This window comes from Phyllostomus hastatus, unplaced genomic scaffold (assembly GCF_019186645.2).
Source record: "Phyllostomus hastatus isolate PE091 unplaced genomic scaffold, TTU_PhHast_1.1 phas_scaffold_182, whole genome shotgun sequence".
Taxonomy (NCBI): domain Eukaryota; kingdom Metazoa; phylum Chordata; class Mammalia; order Chiroptera; family Phyllostomidae; genus Phyllostomus; species Phyllostomus hastatus.
In genome coordinates, this window is record NW_025334013.1 from 11,355,394 (window position 1) to 11,380,971 (window position 25,578).

General features: G+C 54.7%; 1 protein-coding gene across 3 annotated transcripts in view; it reads right to left on the reverse strand.

The window, feature by feature from the left end:
* The window catches only part of CAPZB (capping actin protein of muscle Z-line subunit beta), a 121,462-nt gene that overhangs the window by 29,286 nt on the left and 66,598 nt on the right, over window positions 1-25,578 (reverse strand). For all 3 annotated transcript variants that reach the window (XM_045859639.1, XM_045859641.1, XM_045859640.1), the window contains 2 exons: window positions 7,970-8,091; window positions 3,766-3,879 (listed from right to left, as the gene is read on the reverse strand). In XM_045859639.1, coding sequence (XP_045715595.1) covers window positions 3,766-3,879; window positions 7,970-8,091 — 236 coding nt within the window. The remainder of the gene's footprint in view (window positions 1-3,765; window positions 3,880-7,969; window positions 8,092-25,578) is intronic.

The following is a 25,578-nucleotide window of genomic DNA, read 5'->3' on the forward strand; positions in this document are numbered from 1 at the left end:
CGCCACAAGCAGACTCCAGGCCCCGACACGCCCAGGCCGGCAGCGTTCAGTCACCTGAGGAGGTGAGAGGGCAAGAGGCCAGGGCCTAAGCCAAACCCAGTCCTAACTGCCACTCATCAGGATCCAAGGATTCAGAAGCCCCTGGCCGTCAGGTCCCAGTTAGCATGGGGGACAGGGGTGCTCCCCACGTCCCTCGTGGTCCTGGAAGAGTGTCCCCAGTGCACCCTGACAACACTGGGTGGGCAGGCTGGTGACTCGGGGTCCCCAGGACAGCTCTGACCAGCACCTCTCCAGTGGCCTGCGGCTGCTGTCACTCAGGGAGGACCGGCCTCCCTGCCCTCCTCTGTGGATGCCACTTGGGGGCCTTGCACGCTCCTCCCCCAGCCTGAAGCAGCACAGTGACGCCGCCGGGGACAGAGGAGAACCCTCCGGGCCGGGATCCCACCACCGCCAGCTGCCAGAGAACCTCGGGGCCCGTCCTGACCAGCGTGAGCCCCACGGACAGACACAGGAAGCTGTCCGTCACCACGCTCAACGCCACCCGCAGGCCAGCTCACTTTCAGACAAGAGTGCAGGCACATGCACAGACACACAGAAACACACTCGTTAAAGCTTCTCAACCGCCAGGAGAGTGGACATTGGTCGTGAAGGGAAAGCGTCCTCCGGAGTCAGGCCCAGCGTGTGGATCCCCACTCCCACCCGTGCCAGCGGGTGGTGAGCTAACCCCCACTCACCCCCGGGGTCACACCTTATGGATTAAGGGATTACTCTGAAGATTTTAAAATGAGGATGCGGAAATGCCCAAGACACCAGGCCAATGAAGCTCCCACAGAGGCTCACACCAAGAGTGACCCATGTCCTTATACAGGCAGCTCCCCTCTTACGACTCCTGACTTTGTCATTTTGCGAAAGTGGTAGTACGCAAATTCAGCGGAAACCAAACTTGGAAGTTGGACCTTTTTCCGGACTGGCGATGTGCTGCGTAAGACTCTCTACCGACACGGGGCTGTGGCCCCGAGAGCCCACTCAGCCCCGCGATCACGAGGGCGAATGACTTGACACTCTGCGGCGTACTGTGTGGCCAGCACTTTCCGGATAGCACGTTTGCATTTTCATATCCCGTCATGTCTACAAAACGCCCACCTGCGTCTCCTGCTCCTGGTAAGAGGAGGGCTGCTGGTTTGCGATGAAACCCAACCGCCCCACTGCAGGCACGCTGGAGGCAGGCCAGGCTGCGTGTGATGCGCAGCAGGTGTACTACATGCACTTTCAACCCAGGAGGACCCCACTGTGAAGTGGGGGGCGTTGTGTACAACAACCAGCAAGATGGGACGGGTAAAGGAAGGGAGGGAAAGCCAAAAACGAAACCGGGCTCTTCCCCGGGCCTGGCCCTGAGGACAGCACAAAGCAACACGTCCGCGTCACCTTGTTCAGGAAATCGCAGCCTAAACATTCACGTCGGTAAGAAGCCAGAACAGCCGCCTGCACAGGCAGCGCTCTGCCTGGACCGCTCCTTCCCGCCCGGGCATGGCGGCCCCTTCTGAGCCCCAGACCTCGGCTCGACGCCCCCTCCTGCACGGGCCGTCTCCACCGCTCTCCTTACAGCAGCGAGCCACCCCCCACCCCGTTGCCCGCAGTGGCACTTGTCCACGTTCTGTCTGTCTGTCCACAGTGATGTGCCGTGCGGGCAGGACTTGGTCAGCTGAGCTGAAGGCCGTAACCCCGGCACTCAGCAAGCACCTGGCTCGTGGCAAACCCTCAGGCATCAGTCGAGTAAATGAATACACTGTGGCCTCTGGGGTTGGGTGAGGATGGCTCTGTAGCCCGGTTCCGCCCTTGCTGGCTGCGGGAACTTGGGCAGGTTCCTTCACCTCTCTGACTCCGTTAACTCATCTGTAAAACGGGGAGAATCCTCTCTCACGGGCCACATGGAAGACTGACTGACATCAGGACTGGAAAACAGCGAACACAGTGTTTGCACAGTCACCGACTGGTAACCGCTCTTCTCGTCACCGCTATTTCATTATCAAATCATCACTACAATACAAAGCTGATCCCGCTCGGAAATTCTTAATAGTTGGACTGGCTTCTTGCCAAATGGCTGGGTAAAAGAAGTAGTAAAAACAACTACAAATAAACTACGAGATGGCAACGAGTCAACTTCTCAGCATCACTGGCGAAGGAGCTACTCTACAACAGAACAAAGTTCTAGATGGAAGAGCTCTTTAAACGGAAATCGAGCTTAACTGTGAAAACCAGTCACTTGTGGAAACCAGGCAAATATAAATTTAAATCCTAACTTTTCACCTCTACTTCCTGTGGCCTAGTATGAGTCACTGAGCTTCTGGGAGCCACAGCCTCCTCATCTGTAAAAAGGGGACGAGACGATGTGGGTAAAACATGGGCACGTGACAGAGAACACTGGTACAGAGCAGCGCACTCGGGGCGGCGGCCACGCTGGCAGTCACGTGGTCGTGGCTGTGCCCCTGAACGTCCCTCGTCTGCTCACATGTCCGTGTGTCGCAGGGAAATGCCACTTTTCCTCCTGACCTAACTTCTGAAAGAAATTCTTCATTAAATGCGTTACATCGAATCCGGCTATGAAATGGAAGCCGTCCCAGCTCCTTGCCTGGTGCAGACTCGAACTCTCACCCGGGGGACCGCCAACAGCAGCACGGGGCCGGCGGTTCTGACGCGCCACTTCCTGGCCAGCTGCCGGCCGGCGCCCTCATCGGGGTGCGGACCGCACACAAACCGAGGGCCACATGCCACCCACCTCCAGCTCAAGGGGGAGCTTTTACACTTTTAAAGGGAAATATGAAACACCACAGGAGAAAAAAAGAAAAACCAAAGAATATGTAATAGGGACTCACGGAGCCTGCAAAGCTTGAAATTTTTTACTGTCTGGCCCTTTATAGAAGAGTCCGCCAACCTCCCTTGGAGACGACCGAATTTGTGCTGAGGCGGTACTGGATGTTTCCCAAGTCTGCTACATTATCAGTACAGAACTTAACCTAAACCGAGACTCTGTTAACTGAGAGAGAACACTGTGGAGGATAACCTCTTCCGGAGCTTCTCCTCGCAAGAACGGCTAAGTGGCCACTCTTTCCGGTGGTGTGATGGAGGCAGGACTGGACGGGGGCAGAGAGAAGAGGTAAGCATCCACTGGAGCCCGCTAAACCACCTCCCGGGGAGCAGCCCGGGAGCCAACAGCACGTCAGCTCGCACTGCGCTAAGGGCCCCCGCCACCCTGCCCTGGTGACACGTCTGGAAGCTGGGACCCCCGAGCCCCAGAGACCTGGGTCAGACACGCAGTGCGGCAAAGGGAGGGGACTTTGGAGACGGACAGACTTAGGTTTGATTCCTGGCTCTGTCTCTTCCCTCGGACAAACAGCTTTACCAGAGTCTCAGTTTCGTCATTTGAAAACTGGGGACTCAATCAGCTGTCGCGTTCGTGAGGGTGAGATGAGGTGCAGGGGACACCTGGCACTGTGGCTTACACACAGCAGGCTGTGTCCCAGTGGCACCTGCTGTTACTAGGAACCACGCGCGGAGCAGCGCACAGGTAAAGCTGCACAGGATAGCATCCCACCTCGGAGATGCCTCCTAACCGACCCCCTCAGAAAACCAGCGCCCAGCACCTGCTCTAGGCAAGCCAGGTAACAGGCGCGAGGGAGCCTCCCTGGCCTGACCCCAAACTCACTCACGACGGATTTATTCGTCAGACCCGCAGGAGCTAACGTGCACAACCAGCGAGGAACTCACAGGTCTCGGTACTGGTCAAAGGCATTGTTGGCTTCCACCTCCAGCTTTCTCAGCCGAGCAGAAGGCATGGCCCCGTCTTCCAAGGGAGGGTCATACTTGTTACTCCATGGTGACCTGGAGGGGACAAAGGGGAGGTGGTAAGGTTATCATTCTGGGAAGACATAGTCTGTGACCCATGAGCCTAAGCCCCAGCTGTCCAAGACTTCAGACACAAAGCCACTACCCACAGCAAAGATTTTTCCAGGCCCTGGCAACAAACCCAGCTCCCTTGAGGTTTGCAGAGCGAGGGCTCAGGAGCAGGCAGACTTGGGTGTGAGCCCCGCATACCACCTCTTGCCAGCTGTGTTCTTCTGGCAGGTGGCTTGGTGTCTTTATAAAACGGGCTCACTATCTGCTGCCCATAGGGCTGTGAGGAGGAGCAAAGGAGCAGATACATCGGAAGTGCTGAGACCAAAGCCCGGCATACGGTGCAGGTCCAACAAATGTAACTTCTCTTTCTCACCCTTTATCTAACTTCCCTTTCTTTTTTCATCCTTGTACTGACCAAGCAGACGCCTCTCTCTCCTCCTTGACCCCTGGCAGCTCTGGAGAAACTTCTACTCCGAGGCTCTTCTTACACAATGAAGGATTAAGAAGGGAGCTGATGTCACAGAAGTAGGCAAGAGACTCGCCCCCCCACCCCCCACCCCCGGGATGCTGAGTGCACACGGGGAATCTGGGCAGTCCCGAGCTCCGTGTGCACAGAGGACGGCCTTCCCACACCCAGCGCCGTTCGCACACGGAGACGGCTAAGTAATGAGAACCAGCCCCTGCTCTGCCAGCCCGAGGACTTGCCGTGTTTTTTACAGTGTATTTTGCCACATCAGGAAAGCATTGAATCGCCGAGAGTACTGGAATGGGGGCTATAAGGGAAACATCTACTTATTAAATCCTGCAGGTGGCGTTTACAGAGCTGGGCGTTCACAGAAGGAAAAAGAATTAAAAAGGTGAGAGGAGTGGAAAGGAGAAGACAGTACGGAATTCAGACAAAGCCCTGTCCACTCACAAACACCTCTGTGTGTCCACTGCACACAAGGCCCACTCCCTTCCCTGTTTCTCCTGCAGACAGGAAACCTCACACCATTGAGGACTCAAAAGAACCTTTCGACTTGGGGTGGGTGTAAGGAAGAAGGCATCACCGTCTTCTGACCCCAGTTTTAGCAAATTCTGTGCACAAACATCTTTCTTCCCAGCAGGGGGCGCCCCACCAGGCACCTGCACCAGCAGGAGAGAAGACCTGCCCTTCCCGAGGGCGGGCAGCCGTGTCCGGTTCTCCCCCCAAACTGTGCCATCTGAGGGAACTTTCCAGGGACAGAATCGCCCCGTCACTGTGCATCTCCGCTGTCCAAAATGCAGCCGTACCGAATTTCTCATTTAATCTCATCTGAACCGATTTCAATTTAGCCCACCAACTCTAGAACCTAAGCTCCAACAAGGCAAGTCTTTCGTTCTCCGCTGTGTGCTCAGCATCTAGAACAGTGCCTGACACCCAACCGCATGCTTATTTTTAAAAAAGTGTTGTTCAAAGAATAAATCAGTTCTCGAACACCATTCCCCAAAGCAGAGGTAACCATCCTCCCCGCCCCCTGTCCCCTCAGGCCCACACAGATGCTGATTCTCACCATACCCCCACCCCCCTCCTCCTGCCCTGGACGACAAGAAGACTTTGAGAGGGGGCCAGGCTGTCTGCCTTCACACCCGAGCACGCAGCACCACGGCAGTACGCGCGGATGACTCACAGCACGGAGCGGGGCAGGCAGGACCCACGGGAATGCTGTCTGCGGGTGGTCCTGCAAACCGGCAGAGACGGGGCAACTTTCTGCCTTTTCTGCTGAGGCATCTCCCCAGCCCCAGAGACGCAGCTGCAGCTGCAGACAGTGGTCACCTCCATCTGCAAACTGGGCCTGGCACCGCCACTCTCCAGTGGGAGCGGAGCGCCGCCTGGGTGCAAGAACCCGGACCCCTGCCCCCGACGTGCTTTCTGAGCCTCCTTGTGACACTCAGGCTCTGACCTTTGCTGCCCAGGTAAACAGCCTCGCCTTCCGGTGGGCCTGGAAGACCCGCCCCCACTGGCTTTCACTTGAAGGCGCCCTGGTCAGACACAAGAGCCCATCTCTCTTGCAGACGAGGGGCCTGGAATTTTCAAGAAGCCTGTAACTCACATTTCTCTGGCTCACAGACGACAGCATTTCAAGCCGTTAGCCCCGGAGCCGGGGTAATTGTAGCTGGGGGAAAAACCATAACATTCCCCAGTATATTCTTAGTGGAAGGGGCACTCGGAGCACATTTAAGAGCTTAAATGGAGGCCATTTGAAAAAAGACAGATGGACAGGAACACTTAGATTTCAAAAGTCAGGCCTTTCATTTCCCTCAGAGAATGCTTTTTGTTTCAGCTAACAGGTTTCAAACAGCGCTGCTGGCAACGGTCACACCATAAGGATCTTATTTAAGCAAACGATCAAAAGCTAGGATGGAAACGTGTGGAGAAAATCAGAAGACCTTGAAGTTCTGTACAGAGAAGAGGACAAAGGGAAGCAAAGTCCCTGCCCTGACACCCCAGGCTCCTCTTCAGCTGAGGTCCCCGAGGCCCCTCTGCAGTGCCCGAGGAACCAGGGCAGGAGCTGGCAGGGCGACCTGGACAGGAGGCCGGTGTCAAGACCCCAAGGTGGCCCAGCCTTGGCGTGGACCTGGAAATGATCCCAGCCTTCCGCAGGCTGCTGGGGAGTAGCTGCCTTCCATGGCAAGCTGGAGTTTTCAGGTGGAAAAAGGAACCACAATGATCTTGATTAAGTAAGACTCAGCTCAAGGTCACCTCTTCCAGGAAGCCTCCCCTGAACTCTGCGCCTGGCAAGGCTGCTTGTCCTTTGGAGATGTGCACGCTGGTCTGTGGGACCACTTGGCACCTCGTGATCTCTCTCTGGAAGGGCTGGCCCACCCAGCTCCTAGGAGGCCCCCGGTGAGGACAGGACCTGGACCTGAGCTCACAGCCGGTACACTGACCAGCCCTTAGGGCTGAGCCTGCCGGCCTCAGGGCTCTCGCACCACCTTTATGCCGGGGACTCCCATCCGGGCACCTCCCTCTCCAGCCAGACCTCGAGACTAGTCACAGAATGCTGGACACTCCACTCTCACCCAATGGGCACCTCGACCTTAAAATGCCCCCAAACCAGCAACTCCGAGAGTCTTCCTCACCTCAACAAACAGTGACCTGACCTGCCAGCGCTGGGGCCCAAGCCCTCCAGTGCGGCACGTGTGCAAGCCCCCACTGCTACAGAGGGCAGTGCTGGTGTGAGGCCCAGGTCGGCTGACTCCAGGCAGTGTTCCCTGCTCCATTTCTCTGACCCTGACCCCACTCCCCAAAAAGAGCACTACGCTGAAGCTTCAAAACTCAGCCCAGGTTCTGTGGGCTCCGAATAAACCTAAAGCAGACTGTGCCCCCCCCCCACGCCCCCACCATTCTCCAAGGCGCTGACTGCAGCAATCCATCACAGAAATACTAGGCTGGTTTACAATTCTCAATTTTTTAACAGGAAAACCCCTAGACACCCTTAAAAACCTAGCTCAGACATCACCTCCTATAGGAAGTCCTCCTAGACTCAACCACGGTCTCTTCTACGGGACCCTTAAATCCTAAATAAGCTTGTGGCACTGGTTGCGTGAAACACGCTGTAAGATTACCAGCTGCTGGGTGCATCTCTGATTCTAGACCGGTGATCACCCAGGGTGGGGACTCCTGTCACCTTATTTATTGCCCTCAGCATGGCAACGAGAGACAAGAGAGTTGCATGTTTGTTTGACAAAGTCCCATTCAAATGCCCCTTAACCACACAGGCCCTCCAGTGCTCAGGACCCCGATCATATCCACAGCCTGTACCTTGCCCTTCACAAGACTTAATAAATGATAATGAAACTGCTCATTGTTTTGCAGTAACTTCTGTTTGTGCTGAACCTCCAGTGCTCGCTGGAGGCACCCCACAGCACCTGCAGGCTGACTGCTCGGAAGGCGGGGGGGAGGGAGGGAGAAGGGAGGGGGAAGGGGAGGAAGGACCGGCAGAAGGACAAATGTGAGCCCGTGCAAGTGCAGCGGTCCGGCGCCGCTCTGTGGCACTGACGGCCCCCGGGGGCAGCCCCAAACACCTGCTGCACCCTAGGGGCGGGAGCTCACCTATAGGAGTCCCCGTCTCTGTTGTAATCGCACAAAAGGTAATCCTTTCCCACCACCTTGTCTCTGGCGATCTTCAGCGGCTGGTCAACAGAAGACAGGAGATCTTCACATAGACTGGGGACCTGGCGGGGAGAAAGGAAAAGGCAGACACGGGTTAAAACAACACGTCAGACCCAGGCTGGCTAGCGGCAGCCGCAGCCGGATCGTGGTCAGCACGTTTAACATCTGGCCCTTGGCACGCTGCCAGGATCGCGGGCCTGCTCTTTTCCGCGCCACATGTGTCTGACACCGACCGGGTCCCTCCATAGAGAAGCCTGTTCTTGAATTACAGCGGAGCGTGACTTCCAGTCCAGCCATCCTTCCAAAGCTGTGTGCGGTGTTCCTCACCTGGTCGCCAGGGTGGTCTAGTGCATTTAAGTATGTACATGCTTGGTATTGGTCTCTGGTGGGCCGAGTACCAGCTGAAGTCCCAAGGAGAAGGTAAACATTGTAAACACGTGGGAACCCACTGAACTCTGAGAATGGTGACCCGCCCGTGGCGGAGAACTCCCACGGGCTCCCATGCTGGGTGGAATTTCCACTCCTTTCCGGGCCCCTGGCCAAGCACTACCAGGTTGACTTGTAGAGTCAACCTCACCTGCTGCAAAGACCACGCCAGCGTGCCCCAGCTGAGCTCTGGTGGGTCTCTGTCAGACTGGCCTGCCCAGGGCCACCTCAGCGAGAAGGAGGGCTCCGTGGGCTCAGGACCCGTGCCGCTCCATGGGACTCGAGGCCCTGCCGGTGACCAGGCTGCTGGCCTTTTCTTCCCACCGCGAACAGCACTTTCCACCAAAATATTCCAGGAGGGGATGGCAGCACTTTCGGAGATGGATTCCTTCAGGCTTGAGTCACTTCCACGCTGCATTTTCAATGTGCTGACTTATTCGTTTCATGGGCCTGGGTTTATGGAGGCCCCACCATATCGTTTACCAGGCAAGGGGCTGCCAACTGCACCAACAATCTTTCCAAATGGAAAAGTTACATCATGTGGCAAGGACACCCAGGAGAGCAGCTCAGCAGAGGGGCCGACAGCCACGGCGGTTCCTGTGTTCCTCCAGGAGACCCTTTGCACCACCAGAAAGACAGGGACAGAGAATACCCCCCCCAGAGACCATGTGCCTCTGGGGGCGTTCTCGGGGCACCTCTGCTGACCCTGGGGCACTCCCGAACTCGGCCTGTAGGGCCCTGTCTGGCACGGCCAGAAGGCGGTGGCCCTGCCTTGCATCAACGTCAATTCTGGCCTCGGTGAAACGACATGGAGCAGCATGTCGCCTATCCCCGGAGACACACACACACCACTAACGCCTGGACACAGCCTGCTTATTCTCCGACTCTCTTCTGCATGCAACACCTGCCTGTGCGCCCCCTCCACCAGACAGACAGACAAACGAAAACGGGGCTCCCCCCATCTAATGGGGCTATTTTCAAAGTCGGTTTCAGTGCTGATCAGATCAACTCACCCCCAAGTGCCTCCCGAGCATCACACCCAGGCCAGGCCCTCTACACAGGGCGTGCTGTCCACTTAAGTTCCCTTCCATCTTGTAAACTAGTTAAGTTTTGTCCCCATCTTACAGATTTGCGACCTGTGGTCCAATCATGAAGGTGCCCAAGGCCCACACACAGGGAGCAAGCAGTAGAGGCAGCAACCTCCCCTTCTGGCCGCACCTCTGGTTTAAGAGACAGCTAAAAGTGCACGCAGAGACACACTCTGGTGGCAAACAACTCCCTCCCGCCCCACCCCCGCTCAGGTAAGGACAGCCACAGCGCCTGGAAGAAAGTCCGGGACGAGGCAGGGAAGACTTGAACAGCTCCCACCCGAAGCAACTGGTCCGGCTTCCCGCGGCTGACCCAGGGCAATGCCCCCGGGCACCCAGGCAGGCTCATGCCCGCCTACCACATCCCGGCCTTTTCCTGCCCGCCACTGTTTGTTCTGCCGGCTGCAGCCTTGGCTAGCCTGGGGGAACCTGACTTTTGTCTACAACCCCTTCTAACTGGCCAGGACCCTAAGGCGAATGGCCCGATTTGTCCTGGATTATGGTAGAGACCCAGCAAACAGGCTCCGAAGTTAGACGTCCTCATCCCACTGCCAATTGGCTTTGTGGCCTTGGCCAAGTCATTTTTCGTCTCTACTGAGACTGGACCTCCTCACCGGTAAAGTGGGGACAATAAAAACCAACCTGCGGTGATGTGGGGGATCACATGAGCTAAATGCACTGGCACCCGCCACAGTGCCCCGCCCCCGCACAGGGAAAGCACGCACGTTTGTGGCTGACGTATCCACACCCCGCGCCCCTCTTTGGTACTCGGTGCCATCTGTCATCTGGCACTCTTAGGGGGCCACGCCGGCCTAGATCACACCTGAGTACGCCGTCCTGCTCCAGGCGCTGGCTGGATGAAAACAGACCCGAGGACCCAGTTTTTCTCAACCCCAGTTCTGCCTGGAGCCACCTGCTTCCCCCTTTCCCCCCAATCCCACTGCCTGCAGCCAAGTCCCCCAACACAGGAAAGCTTACAAGATCACGGGGTTTGGTATAAAATGGGTGTGGCTTCACTCCTATTCAAGACGTTAATCCACAGGTCAAAAATATTAAACAATTTTTCCTGGCACTTGCACGACCTGAAAGTCTATTTCTTTCCAGTTTGTTGCCTGTCTCCCCCACTAGAAGGCATGCTTTAGTGGGCAGGGACTTCAGTCTTGTCAGTGGCTGCACCTCTGGGGCCCACGGCAGTGCTCGACACGCAGCAATCGGCTTTCAGAAAAGAGTTTATTGTCTGGAAAGTAAACTTTGGTAACACCAGTGACCAATTTCGCTCGTGGTTCCAACCAGGCATTCACAAACATGAACCGAAAGGTTGTACAAAAGCACTAGATAAAATGAACTAGAGTTTTAATGAAAATGCTGGCATTTTTATTAATGTATTATGAGCTGGAGGACCAACAGTGGCAAGACTGAGAACCGAGAGGCCTGGGTTCTAACCCGCGCTCTGCTCTCACTAGCCGCACGATGGACACAGTGGGTGAGCCACACCGGGGACTCCCGGCATCGTGAAAATACTGCAGGCAAAGACTCATCTACATGACGTCAACCTCTTCACACGGTTAAATGCATTGTTCCTTTTTAATAGAATACCCCCTTTTGTTTTTAAGATGTCCTTGATTTTAGGTTTATTTTGTTTTTGTATTAAAAGTTGGCAACCCTAGTTCTAGGACCTAGAATATTTTTTTTTAAATGATTCTAGCCTGCAAACATTTTTTAAAAAATGTGACAGCTATTGGTCTAGAGAATGGGATCCGGCCTGCCTGCCGTGCCCAAGTAGGTCAGATCGGCGTGCAGGACCAGGAGGAATTCACTGCTCCCACATTGGAACTCCTGCCCGCAGAGCACAGACAACGCTGACTGAGGCAACCGTGCAAGGAGCTGATTTGTGGTATCGGCTGCCATCAAAAGCCACTCCCATCACCTGCTCAGCCTGCCTTTCCTTTTCTAGTCGCAAACCTCCTCACTCCACGTAGTGTGGACGAGGCTGATCTCCACCCCACTACCTGCCATGGGCCATCGGAGGGCCTCGGTCCAAGGAGCCTAGGCCTATTTGGGGAAGAAGCTCTCCTAGGAGTTTCCTCCAGGGGCCACGGGGACGTGTATGGCTTTGCCTCGCTCTGCCAGGGATGCTGGGATGGGGGGTGAGGGTCCCGGGCCACAGCAAGCATCAGGTGACCACCTGCCTGAGCTCCTGAGCAGTGCGGAGCCCCCGAGACACTATCTGAGCTCCTAGATCCAGCCACCCTTGAAGATCTGTCACTGGACCTTCCAAAGTTCATGAAGTTGGTGGTAACCAACTTCAGAAAAACATCTGAACTGTCACTCAAAAACTCATGGCAGTATCCGGTCAAGATGGTGGCGTAAGTAACTCTGGTTCACGTCCTTGCACAACCACATCGAAATTACAACCAAAATAGAGAACTGCCATCACTCAGGACCATCAGAAATCGAGCTGAATAAAGTCCAACTACAGAATTAATACATAAAAACAAATGCAGGGAGGCTGCCAAAATGAAGATACAAAGAAATGTGACCCAATTGAAAGAACAGATCAAAACTCTAGAAAAAGAACTAAACCAAAAATGGAGATAAGCAATCTATCAGATGCAGAGCTCAAAACTCTGGCTATAAGGATGCTCAAGGAACTTAATGAGGACCTCAAAGGCATAAAAAAGATCCAGTCAGACACAAAGGATTCACTAACTGAAATAAAGAATAATTTACAAAGGAACGACTATAGAGTGGATGAAGCTAGAATCAAACCAGTGATTTGAAACATAAGGAACCAAAAAACTGCTAATCAGAACAAGAAGAAAAAAGAATCCAAAAACAAAAAACAACTAGGACAGTATAAGCAGCCACTTAAAGCTGCTTAAAGCAGCCACTGGGACAACTTTAAGCACTCCCACATTTACACCATAGGGATGCCAGAAGAAAAAGAGCAAAAAATTAGAAATGTACTTGAAAAAATAATGAAAGAAAACTTCCCTAGTTGGTGAAGGAAGTAGACTTGCAAGTCCAGGAAGCACAGAGAGTCCGAAACAAGATGGATGCAAAGGGCCCGCTCCAAGACACAACCCAATTAAAATGCCAAAGGTTACAGATAAAGACAGGATCTTAAAAGCAGCAAGAGGAAAGCAGTTAGTTACCTACAGGGGAGTTCCCATAAGACTGTCAGATGATTCCTCAAAAGAAACTTTGCAGGCTAGAAAGGATTGGCAAGAAATACTCAAAGTCATGAAAGGGACCTACAGCCAAGATTGCTCTACCCAGCAAAGATACCATTTAAAATTGAAGGGCAGATAAAGTGCTTCCCAGACAAGAAAAAACTAAAGGAGTTCATCATCACCAAACCATTATTATATGAAATGTTAAAGGGACTTATTTAAGAAAAAGATCAAAACTATGAACAATAAAACAGCAATAAATACATAATCTATCAACAACTGAATCTAAAAAAACCTAAGCAAATAGTAAGAACAGAGACATGGATACAGGGAGTGTTTTGATGGTTGCAAGATGGGAGGGTTGTGTGGGGGAATGGGCGAAGAGGTGAGGGGATTAAGTACAAATAGGTAGTTACAGAATAGCCACGGGGGTGTAAAGTACAGAACAGGAAATGGAGCAGCCAAAGAATTTGTACATACGGCCCATGGACATGAACAATGGTGTGCGGATTGCCTGAGGGAGTAGAGGAGAGCTGGGTGGAGGGGGAACAATTGGGACAACTGTAATAGCATAATCAATAAAATATAATTTAAAAAATAAATAAAAATAAAAATAAACTTAGGGCAGTGCACAGAAAAACACGTAGAATTTATGAACAGCATATGATTTGTCCTACCAATACAGCTGACTGATGCTTCATCCAAACAGGTATGGTGTTCCCCCTTGGGATAAATTCTGAAGATAATTTTTATTTACATTTTCCTTCCAAGAGCTCCTTTATTTTAATTTTTTAAAAAGATTTTATTTATTTTTAGAGAGGGAAGGGGGAGGGGGGGAGGGAGAAACATCAATGTGCGGTTGCTGGGGGACATGGCCTGCAACCTAGGCATGTGCCCTGACTGGGAATTGAACCTGCGATGCCTGGTTCGCAGCCCGCGCTCAATCCACTGAGCTACACCAGCCAGGGCCTGAAGATAATTTTGTATTCTATTTCCCTCTTCACTCCTGTTTCTTTGCTCAAATGTAAAATGCTCTTAAGAAGTACTACAACTGTCACCATGTGGAGCACAGAGCACAGAGTGCACGGTGCCCTTACAGATCTGCACAGCGGAGCAGGTGCCCGAGAGAGCCTTGGTCCTGACCTCCCCGCCACACCCCCACCGTCTCACCCCGCCGCTTCTGTCCGAGCCCTCTCCAGCAGCGCCGCCACCCCACTCACTGCTTGCTGAACACACATTTGCATACGCGTTCTTCTGCCAAAAATCCCCCCCATTTACAGTTGCTGGATAGAATAACGCACTGGCCAGTTAAATTTTAATTTTAGATACACAATGAAGAACATTTAGTGTAGGTAGGTCCCAAACGTTACATGGAACATATACTTTCATTTGCCAAATCTGGCACTCTATCCCCCAGTCCTCTCTCAAATCCCACCATTCTTTAGGGGCCAGCCCAAACTCTCGTTTCTTTATCAAGGTGTCGCGTCCTTTGAAATTCCTTCAGTAACACTGATGTCAACTGAATCCCAAACTTTGGGATCCCCCAGCTTTGGGGGTGGCTGTTCTCATATTGTCACCAGCTACTACTCCACTCCTCCCTCCCTATTGAACCTTCTCTGCAAGGGCAGAGACTGGCCCCCTAGACCCGGCCCAGCGAACCACACCCCAGGGCGGGTGCTCCAGTACCTTGCAGACTTCTGAGAAAGCGGGTGTTAATCTTGTGACCCGAGGTCACCCTACAGATCCTGAATAGAGGCAGTTCACCTCTGTGATCAAGTCAGTCACTGAACGACCCCCTTCCGACACTCACCCCCAACCCTACCCCCCCACCTTCTGGTCATGTCAAATGCTTAGAAGGGTGGAAGAAATCACATTACATCTCACGGATCATGAGTCTGCACAGCAATTTAAAAGAAGGGCAAGTCCAAACAAAGCCGCAAGTTCACTCTGGGGTGGGGGTTTCATCAGCTCTGCTGCCTCCCAGGCCCAGGAGGGCCTCTAGCGAGAACGTGTGCTCGGTGCCAGCGCCCGGGGGGAATGGTTTCTGTCCAAACCGCTCGTCTGAACTGCTTAACAACCTTTGTAAGGGGGGCTCAGATAACCCAAAGGTATCAGATCAATCCAGGCTGTTGGGGGGATTTAAGCTTAATTCCAAACGACACGGAATAATAAACAACGCTGCGCTGGCCACGACAGGGTTTCTGCCGCCAGGTCTGGTGGTGGCGGTCTGGCCTCCACCAATCGCTCCGTTGCCACAACATCCCAGGGGGCAGGAACCGCCGTGCCCTTCCTCACTGAGCCCTCACCCGGCTCACCGGTGCCCAGGGGGCCACTGGACAGACAGAGGGAAAGGGGAATGAAGTGAACCTGGGCAGCGAGTGCGAAGTCCCAGGAGTAAGAAAGATGTTAGGATGTCACTAGCAACTGCCTCAAGTGACACCTCAGTAACAGTGAGGACAAAGATCAGGAGGATGCAAGAGCCAACAGCTGGTAGTGCACGCCAGGCACGGTGGTCGTGTAAACTCTACCTGCACCCTTCCTCTAATCCTCTACCAGCCCCACTCGCCGACCCAGCTACCACCCCAGTGTAGAGAAGGGGAGAACGCAGGGCCCTGGAGAAGCAACTCGTCCACAGCCACGGGCCACGCGCCGCCGCCTCAGAAAGCACATGTGGGACACACCACCGCTAGGCTACCACACAATCACATCTTGCTGCTGCCCCCAAACTGAATACCTTTCCACCATGTAACCCAACAGCTGATCACATGAAAAGAGATACAAATCAGACGTTTCCGGCCACAAGTGAGGTTTGTGCTTGTGCCGCCATATGGTTCTACTTTGCCTCTTCCCTTCTCCATTAGTTATTAATGTTGAAAAAAATTGTTCAACCAGAAAAAGAAACTTGAGATGAACCCTTAAAAAAGCACAAAAGCCAGACCAGTTCAACTCCGTGGATAATCTAATCCACGGCGCCCTCGCTTTAAGAAGTGCACCCTTGTACCTCGGTTTTTTAAATAATGGCCAAATGAACACATTCCGCCTTTTGATCCGCCCGCTGGCTGGGCGCCCGCCACCAGAGAGATAAGAATCAAAACCAGACCCTGCTCGCTGGGTCGCACACTCAGATGAGTAATGCTGGTGAAATCACGGCTGGGCAGAGTCCGGGCCGCCCCACTCCCCGCCATCGCCACAGCCCGCTGAGCAGGGCTCAGGGCACCGGAGTTCCCTCCCGGTGGCCAGCAGAGGTCTCTGCTTGCAATGCGTTCCTTTTATTTTTCCCAAGACCCAAAGAGTTTTGCCGTTTTTTCCCCAATTAAAAAAATAATTAAATACCCTGGCCGGGTCGCTTAGTTGGTTAGAGTGTAGTTCCTATACGCTAAGGCTGCGGGTCCATCCTCCAGGCAGGGCAAAACGAGTCAACCAATGAATGCATTAATAAGCAGAACAACAAAGCAATGCTTCTGGGTCAATTAAAAAAAAAATTTAGGTTTTTTAGCAATATACACACTAATATCAGAAATAATCTACAGGGTTGAATTCGGCCCCGACAGTTGGTGTGGGGAAAGCACCAACCCTGAAATCAAACATGCGTTCAGACCCTTGGCCCGCCCCTCCCGGCTAAGTGTGAACCTCCTAAACCTCCGAACGGGGGCCACAGCACCTGCCGCACAGAGAAACTCACCCCACTCCCTGAACGCTCGGTGCCCGCACCAGGTATGTGGGAGGGGCCGAGGCAGACACCTGCGGCCCTGCCCTCGCAAAGCACATTCCAGCCATCACAGGAAACCGGGAGGCATCCAAACATGCCACCACAGGATAAAAGCCGCACAAGCTCAGTGACTGGGCACCTCGCTCTCAGGTGAGGCTGGTGCCCTGCATGACCCCAGGACCTGGCTGGCCAACACAGCTCCACGGGGTGGAGTGGGGTGGAAGCTACACTCACAACTCTGACCCGGCTCTTCCGAAGCCGGAAGCCACCGGGTCAACAAAGCTCCCTCCGTCCAGTAGGGCTCAGAGGACAGGGGTGAGAAGGGAAGCCAATCGGGGAGAACTCCGGGTCTGTGTGGACAGAGCCTCTGTTCCCAGGGGCCAGGCCAGCGCAGACCCCGGGAGCTGCCTCCAGGAAGGGGCTACGCTGCAGCCACTCTGGGACTGCAGGTGGGGGTCCTGCGCCCACCACCCAGCACAGAGCCTGGCAAGAAATGGGCACTCTGATCCTTCTGGACCAAAAGCCTCTCAGGCCTCCACCTTCAACAACTCACAGAAGGGGGCCCGCAAACCATTTCGGATCCAGTCCCCCCATTCTTAACAGGAGAAAAATGTACTGTGTGTATCACAGATGTACATGCCAGGGGCGTCAGAAGACATGGGACCCAGTCTCTAATTAAAGTGATCAGCCGACTCAGAGAAGGACATTCTTTAAGTACTGACTACATTCTTCATTTGAAGACTGTAAACTGTAAGATGTACCACCAATGAGAACATCATTAATGTGCACGTTAAGTGTCAGAAGCAATTTCCCAATTTCTGGAACATTAACACGTGAGTGAGCCTCAGGCCCCTGGTGCGCACCCAGCAGACCAAGCGCTCGCGCTCTGGAGGCGCAGGGGCCGCAGTTACTGCGGGTCTGACACAAAGGAAGCACACAGACATCAGGAAATCGTTTTTGTGTGTGTGTGTTGCTTTTTTTTTTTTTACCAACAAAAGTTTTCTTCTACTTAGAAACCCATTTTTCACAAGCCATTGACAACAAAGAGCTTTCTCGAGAAACAGTAAGCCCCCTCCTCTCTTTTCTTAGGCAGGTGCCCCAAACCACTCCAGAGATAAACAATAAACAAAGGCGAACTTCCTGGGCTGGGTTTCAGGCATTCCTACTCAAGGCTCAAAAGCTCTGCCTTTTGGACGCTTGCAGCCTGGAATAAGAGGCCAGAAGGTTTTCTAAAGGAAGGGTCAGGAAGGGGCAGAACAAAGAGAAGACAGATTGAAAGGAGAAATTAAAATCACTGCATGTGAGTCCACCATGGCACGCACAAGGCTCCTGTTCTCCACAGGTGACCCTGCGCTGCCTTGAAGGGATGAACCAGGTGCCGGGAGTCTAGTTGTTAACCATTCCTCCGCCAGGAGCACAACGCATCACCTGTGTCTGCAGAGAGGCGTCAGGGTCTTTCTAGGCCGCCTGCTCCTCATTAAGGACTGGTCCCAGAGGGACGGAGCACAATACAGACGCAGCTTCAAGAAGCCGGGGCGGCACACTCACCGGTGCACTGCCCTGGACTGAGAGCCACACTGTAGTCACCGAGCTGGTATTAGAAGCTGCACTTACCACCTACAAGTGAGCGAGTGGGCGACCGCCTCTGCCTCAGGGCAGCAAACAGGGTGGAGCATCAGATGGGCTCAAGCCCCCACTGCAGTCTGACGGTCCCTCCACACCAGGCCCCCCCCCCCCCCGCAACCAGGAACATCCGTCCCTCCCAGAGTGCCACCTAATGACTCTCCGTGTCCTTCAAGGTCTGCCTCTTCCACTCGTTCCCAAAGCCCCTGAAAGGAGGCAACTCCTTCTTGTCTAAGCTACATGTCAAATACATGTTTATGACACTGCAATTTTGCGGGCGGGACGGGGCCTCCACCCTCCAGCTCAGCACCAGGCTCACTGAGACCCACGTGACCCTGCAGAGCAGGAGCCCTCAACCACTCCGCTGGGGCCCCCTGGGGCACGCTGCCTGGCAAGCAACCCCGAGGCAAAAATATTCCAGCTGGAAGAACCATCCACTGAACAGTGGCAGAGAGAAGTACCTGGCGAAAGTGGGCTCATGCGTGATTAGAGCGGTGTGAACCCCTCCCCTAAAAACTGCCAGTGATAAAAAAAGCGGTCCATGTCATCACTGGGCGCTCAGGTATAGACCTGACCTCGGGTTTCACAAAACGTGTGTGAAACCATGGTTAACTTCCCTGAAAGCTATGAATGGACCACCGCCATAGAAAGACGGGAGTGAGGTTCTGGGAGGGAAACCTCCGACACGAGGGGACACAGAACAACTGGACTGATCAGGGCAGACCGCTGCGCATCACCCATGTGTCACAGCGGGGCGGGGGGGTGGGGGGGCGCTCCAGGGCAATCACGTGTGTTCAGGCAGCAATAAAGGGACAGCGTGGTGAAACATGAAAAGGGATCACCAAGCTGGGCCAGACATGGGCGATGACCCCTCAGGCAGCATTTGGATTGTGAAACACCGTCAAATACAAGAGGGTTTTCTCCGGTCCCAAGGCGAGGGAGGAGGGAGGAGGTCTCCGGAGTAAGCATCCACAGACACAAGCAATCTTACTGCCACTCCTGAGGCTTCTCGATGAGCAGGCCAGGCACGCCTCACCCCAGGGGTCCTGGAGCCACCCGGGAGGCCAAGGACCTGTGAGGCGGCAGCAGCAGAGGCTCAGGGCCATGACGCCAGTGAGTCACACGCCAGCGTGCTGGCTCCTTCCACCACACCCTCTCCCCAGACTCTCAAGACCACAGCTTCTGAACAGCCCACAGTCCACCAAAACTCCATGATGCCACCAGCTTCTCCCCAGTGGTGGTGTCGGTGCCGCGTGCGGTGGAGAGGGACCCGGGCCAGCGCCGTCTGCCCCGGGGTGTGAGGTGCTCCCGGAACAAGCCAGTGTTCTGTTTTGCTTATTTTAGCCTAGAAATCACCCCGGTCGGCAGGCCATAGCACTGCACACCGAATTCCTTCCGCTGAATGAATGTCTCAGATCGGGCTTTGTTTCAACTTCACCGACTCACCCGGTGACAACGACCATGCGCGGACAGAGAGAACTCTGAAGCGCTACCCACTGGGGAGGCAGTCAGCTCCACCCAGCAGGGACCACCGGTCCCCCAGGCTGTTGGCGGGGTCTCCCCGTTCCCAGAGCACACGTTTCTCCACTTCAGCTTGTGAGGAAGCCAAACTCAAAGCTGTGGCTCCTGACGAAGTTCACCCGAATGTCTGCAGGACTCCACGGTGCCCACCCTCAAGGAGCTCAACGTCTAAGAGGAGGGGAGGAGGGAGGGGCACAAAAGAAATACCGGCGTGCTGCGAGCAAAGGACGGGGGCAAGTAAGTACCCGACCCCACGGAAGCGGGAACAGGGTCGTTGGGGAGCGGGGCAGAAAAGGTGCTGGAATTAAGAAGCACTAGCTGGCAGTCACACGATGGGCACGGGGATGTGAGGTACAGCAGAGGGAACGTGGCCAATAACATTAGAGTGACCCCCCCATGGTGCCAGGTGGGCACTCGGGCTGTCGAAGGCAATACCATATGAAGGTCTACGGCTACGCTGTACACTCGAAACTGATACAAAACAGTGTTGAATGCAAACTAATTTTTTTTTAAGAAGAACTTATTCTATTTACTTACTATCGTTATAACCATCCAGGAAATGGCTTTCTGAGCTCATCAAAAGTCTGTGACGTTCTTCCTCAAACAAAGCAAAAGGAAACCTGTGCCGAGCGAGGCATGGGGTGCTCCGAAAGTGAGACGACCTGGCCTGCCTTGAGGGTGCACAGGCAGGCACAAGCAGGCACAGACACGCACGGCAGCACGAGCCAGTCGCCCACGACGAGAGGAAGCACGAACAGGCAATGACCACAGGGGCTTCTCCCCGGAATCCCATGTTCAAATTTAAAGTTCTCAGGAAACTTCTTTTACCCGAATCACCTCTTCCCACTTCCAAGAGTGAGCTCCTGCCCCTCAGAGCCCCCACCCCAGTTCTGTTTACTGAGGGGGAACCTCCCACCCGCGGCACAGGGCCCCACCCACTCCAGGGCCCCTTCGTTTACTGGAGACCTCTGTGCTGGCAGGCCAGCACACCACCAGCTTTCAAAGTGGCCGGTGATGGACAGGCGTCCGAGGCCTCCGGCCGGCCACGCCGCCTCAACCAGCAAGCCCTGCAGGCCTCCCAGGCTCCTCCCCGATCCCGTCCACATCCTTGGCCTGTGGCAAACGTCAGGGAGAGCAGGCTGAGCACGCCCACTGTCCTCCCGTGTTTTCAATGTTTCCCACCAGGTGTGTCCCAAGGGGGTGACCCAGACACTCCTCACCCAGGGCCACTGCCTGTCAGGCTGCGCGAAGCTTCCCGGCCGCTCTGGGAAAGGAAATGCCTTCCTCCCGCCGAGTCTGGTTCCGGGGAAGGGGATCTCTCTGCATTTCACTTTGATGTCTCACATTTCTCACCAACCAGGAAGGCAGGACCTCACTCAGATGCTCGTTCTGCACAGGGTCCACCAGCAACAGGACACCACGAAGCTCCTAAAATGCAAGAGCTAGACGAACCTCCAGCCAGACAATTCCATCAGGGCAAGCTCAAGGAAGGGCATCCTGGTGCATTTCAGACGAATTATGCCTCCCAGCTCCAGCTGGCAAGAAGCCGGTATCTGCTTCACCTCCAGAGAGCTTGGCCTCCTGCTGCAGCTCGCTAACCCTCACCAACATCAGGTTCCTTCTAAAGCACTTCCCCGACCCTGCAGCGCTCCGTCCCCCGAACCAGAACCATGGCAGGACTAAGCTCTCCTGTTCACTCTGCCCAGAGTGAAACCCAAACGATCCCCATGTCCAACCCGTGGCCCATGGAGCGCACGTGGGCCAGGATGGCTGTGAATGCGGTCCACCACAAAACTGTAAATTTACTTAAACCCTGTTTTTTGCTCATCGGTTTTTGTTAGTGTTTGTGTATTTAACGTGTGGCCCAGAAATGCCGGAGGGCTGGACACCCGTGCCTGTCCCTCATCCACCCGGAAACCACAACTGCACAGCTGCCAGGAGCGCTCACTGGCGCCCCCCACAGCCGGGGCGAAACACACACACCAAGGGCAACGGGAAAGTGACGCAGGGGCACTTGCACGGACAACTCCTAAGAGACCAAACTTCCTGGACACAGGCACAAGACTGGAAAGAAAAAAACAACTTCCCCAAATGGAAGCGGGGACTTTTGAAAAGACTTGCCAAGTGGCAAGCACTTTGGAGAGAAGGCACTTTATGCACAAACACAGCAGGGCAGCGACTTGAGGCAGAAGAGCCAGGCGCACTGCTGGGGGGGCCCTGTCATTAGGCAAAGACTTGGGGAGCCCTTGGAGCACCCCCTGCAAATCGCCCTGTGGTCTCAAGAATGGAAAGAACATGGAAACCAGTGGGTAATCACAGGTTCGAACCCTGCTCTCACCGAGAATGAAGCCCACGGTCTTGTCCCTCGCCACCTTTTCAGGAGTCCTGACATCCCTCAGAGCAACAGAAGAGAACTACTTGGCCCGGGAGAGGACAGGTTCGATTTTGTCCTTTCCAGGGTCTTCCCGCTGGCAGCACGCAGGCAAACTCTTCTGTCAAGGGGTTTCAGGGCAGGAACATACCAGAGGGAAACGAAACAGCCCTCAGACCTAGGGACTGGATTTTTGTTTGCATGTCTTAAACACGGCACTTTCACAAGTATTTCCAAGAGAAATGGCCTGCACACGGGTAGATAGCCCGCAATAAAAGAGAAAAATGACACCCCCTGCTCCGCCCAGAACGAACACTTGCGAGTGGTGGGAGCAGAAGCAGGCGGTAGCTTCCCCAAACCGCCACCACCCACAGGGATGCTCTTCGTTGGGGGAACATGACGTTCCGGGCAGCACCGGGGCACAATCTTTCTTATTTATTTATTCTTAGAGAGGGGAAGGGAGGGAGAAAGAGAGAGAGAGAGAAACATCAACGTGCAGTTGCCTCTTGTGTGCCCCCTACTGGGAACCTGGCCTGCAACCCAGGCGTGTGCCCTGACTAGGAATCGAACCGGCAACCCTTTGGTTTGCAGGCTGGCACTCAGTCCACTGAGCCACACCAGCCAGGGCCGTGGCACAATCTTTTTAAGCAGGCAATTTAACTCTACTTTGGAGGATACCCTGGGTCCCCTAGCAGTTATGAGAAGAGTTACCAAATTTTACATTATTTCTAAGGGTAACAATGATCAAAGACCCTGCAGCCCTCTCCTCCACCCAGATCTAAGCATGTAGGAAAATGGAAAGTGAGGAGTTGACTTTGGACTACACTGGGAGCAGCAGCTGGTACCGACTGGAGCTGTGAAGGACTTGACAGAGTCCTAGGTCCCTGTGAGATCACACAAGATAAAGGCCGGGGGCACGAGCAGCTCCATAAGGCACTCGGTCTCCACGGGGCCAGCAAGGTCATGGCTTCCCCGGAAAGGACTGATGTGGGTGCTTCCCGAGGCAGGCAGGCACATGGAGTAATCCAGGAAAAAGGCACACTTCCCAGCTCTAATCTTAAAATTGCAGATAATCGGTTATCTGTCCCTTCCCTTACCCACCTAAAAAGCCTGACTGGCAACAAACAGCACATCCTCGGCAAACCGAGTGTGTGCCCAGCACCTGCTTCTTGGCAAGGGACCCACGGGGCTGGACCAATGCCCACGGCTCACTAGGTGTCCGTTCCCAGGTTGCCATCTGGGCAGACATGCACTGCCGCTACCCCATCTTTGCCCAGCTAGCCCCCTTCCTATCCCTCTACCAGGGGGTAGCCCAGGCTTCGTCTACTCCAAGCAGCTTTCCCTGAAACCCACCCACCAGGGTGGGGTTGGAGGTCCTCCGTGCAGCTTCCACAGCGCAGTGCTCCTCTCCCCTGGGATCCTGGAATTACATCCCTCTGGGTATCTGTCTCCCATGGCATCTGTCTGACCATGAACTCTTGCAAGATAACTAATATTAACTTACTCAGCACTCTGACCCAGTGCTTCGCCTCAGGCTCCAGCACTCGAGAGGGGCTTGACCACGCCTCCCGAGTGCCCATTACGCCGGGGACACAAAGGCCAACAAAGCAGACAAGACCCCTGCCCTCAGAGAGCTGAAGAGGCAGTGCAAGAACCATATAATTAAGCAGTTCCAACCGAGAGTAAAGGCGGGCGCCATGGCTGGGGTGACGATGCGAAAAGGGCGGGGAGCGAGGCCCAGGCGGAGGCCTGAGGATGAGCACAGCTGTTGAGATGTCCTCCCAGCACAGGGGACTGCAGGCACAAACCCAACGAGACAGGGCGTGGGGCCTTCAGGAGACTCTGTGGCAGGCGGGTATGGCTGGTGTCGAGGGGCCCTGGGGGCGGCAGGAGGGGGCGGGCAGGGCCAGACCAGGAGTTCCTGACCCAGGCTGTACTCTGGGCTCCGCGGGGATGACCGAGCGGAGTCACGAAGGGCAGTGGAGGGTCCAGACCAGGACCACACCATGGAAACGTCACTCTGGCTGCAGAGCGCAGGACTACGGGCAGGGAGGGCAGGAGTACGGGCAGGGAGGTCCAGAGGCTGTCAGAATAATCCGGTGACCTGGGGCGGGGAGGTCCAGAGTAACAGCAATAGCGTTCACTGAACCGCCCTCAAATGAAGATGAGCCCGCCTCCACCTGACAGGCTGGATGCAGGCGGGCGGCACTCTTCAGAAGTGACCACGCTGGGCGTGTGGAACTGTGTCTCCACTGGCCTCCAACAGCCCGAGCTGCACCCAGTGCCCCAGGTCCCGCCTCTGTCCTGGACTCCCAGAGGCCATCCACCCACATGCCTCAGGCTCGGCTCAGTGCCGTCACCGTCGAGACCAAGAGGTAAGATACTGGAGGCAACAGCGGTACAGCCCACTTGCTCCTGGGAGGAGCTCTGCGCAGCCTCGCTGCCCACTCCTGGCTGGAGACAGCACCCTCTCCCGGGGCCTGAGCAGGCAACACTCACCCACCGCCCTGGCCAGTGAGGAAAACGCGGGGCGCGCTCCTCCCAAAAAGGACAGCTGCACTGCAGTGGGAAATGGCAAAGAATTCCAGCGGCTCCAACTAGTGAACCTCTCCTCCACTCACTACGTGCCATCACGAAGCTCGTAAGGCAAGTCGACCGCCATCACCTTTTCCTTCGACACAGTGGTCACTGCTGACCCACCGGGCGCTCGTCTGCGCCCACCGGGCAACCAGGCTGTCTACCCACACTGCTTTCTTGAATCGCCACTGCTGCCCTCTTGAGAATGAGGTGGCAAATTCATAATTATCTCCACTGAACAGATGAGGAAACTGAGGCACAGAGAGCTTAAATAGCTTATCAAGACCACCCAGGTAGCCAGGGCCGACCCATGCCCAGCTCAGGTGATCTTCAAGATTCGCAATGGTTTATTGCCTCTCCGTGCACTGCTGCCTGCTAGGGCCACCAGCCCTGGGGCATGGGGCCGAGGCCGCCCCAGGTGACATCTCAGCCCCCTTTCATCTCTCTGCTTCAGATCATGCACTTAGGAAGTGTAACAGAGACAGGCCCCTCCTCTCGGACTTGGGGGATGGGTGGGTTTATGGGGTTGCTAACACTTATTTAGCATCGATGATGTGACCGGTGGAGAGGGTCTGGGGATGGGAATGAACTCTATTTCATTCCACAGGTGCTCTGAAGCCAGGGGGCTCCCCAGTGCTAACAAAACAGAACGGTGGCACTCGATGAACAGCAAGCGCTTCACGCCGACTCCTGCTGAGGGACACGGCCCGGAGACGTGGCTGCTCCCGGCACAGGGTGCTCGGAGGGAGGAAGGTCCGCGACACAGGCAGGGACACATTGGGGAAGAAGTGGTGAGCGACTTTAAAGTGCCCAACACACCTCTCTACCCCAACCTGCATTCAGCACGCGGACGGAAAGGGGGAAATCCACTTGTGTGAAGGATAATCATTTCCAGCCTGGGGCGAACCGATAGAATTTTCTTCTGAACCAGGAGTGTGGTTTCAGCTTCCAGTCAATAGTAATTAAGTGTGCCTATACACTCCAGAAAGAGCAGAAGGGGAGATTAACGATAATTAAATCTCCTCCGTATTTGGCTCGAAATCTCCCCTCCGAGCGGCCTG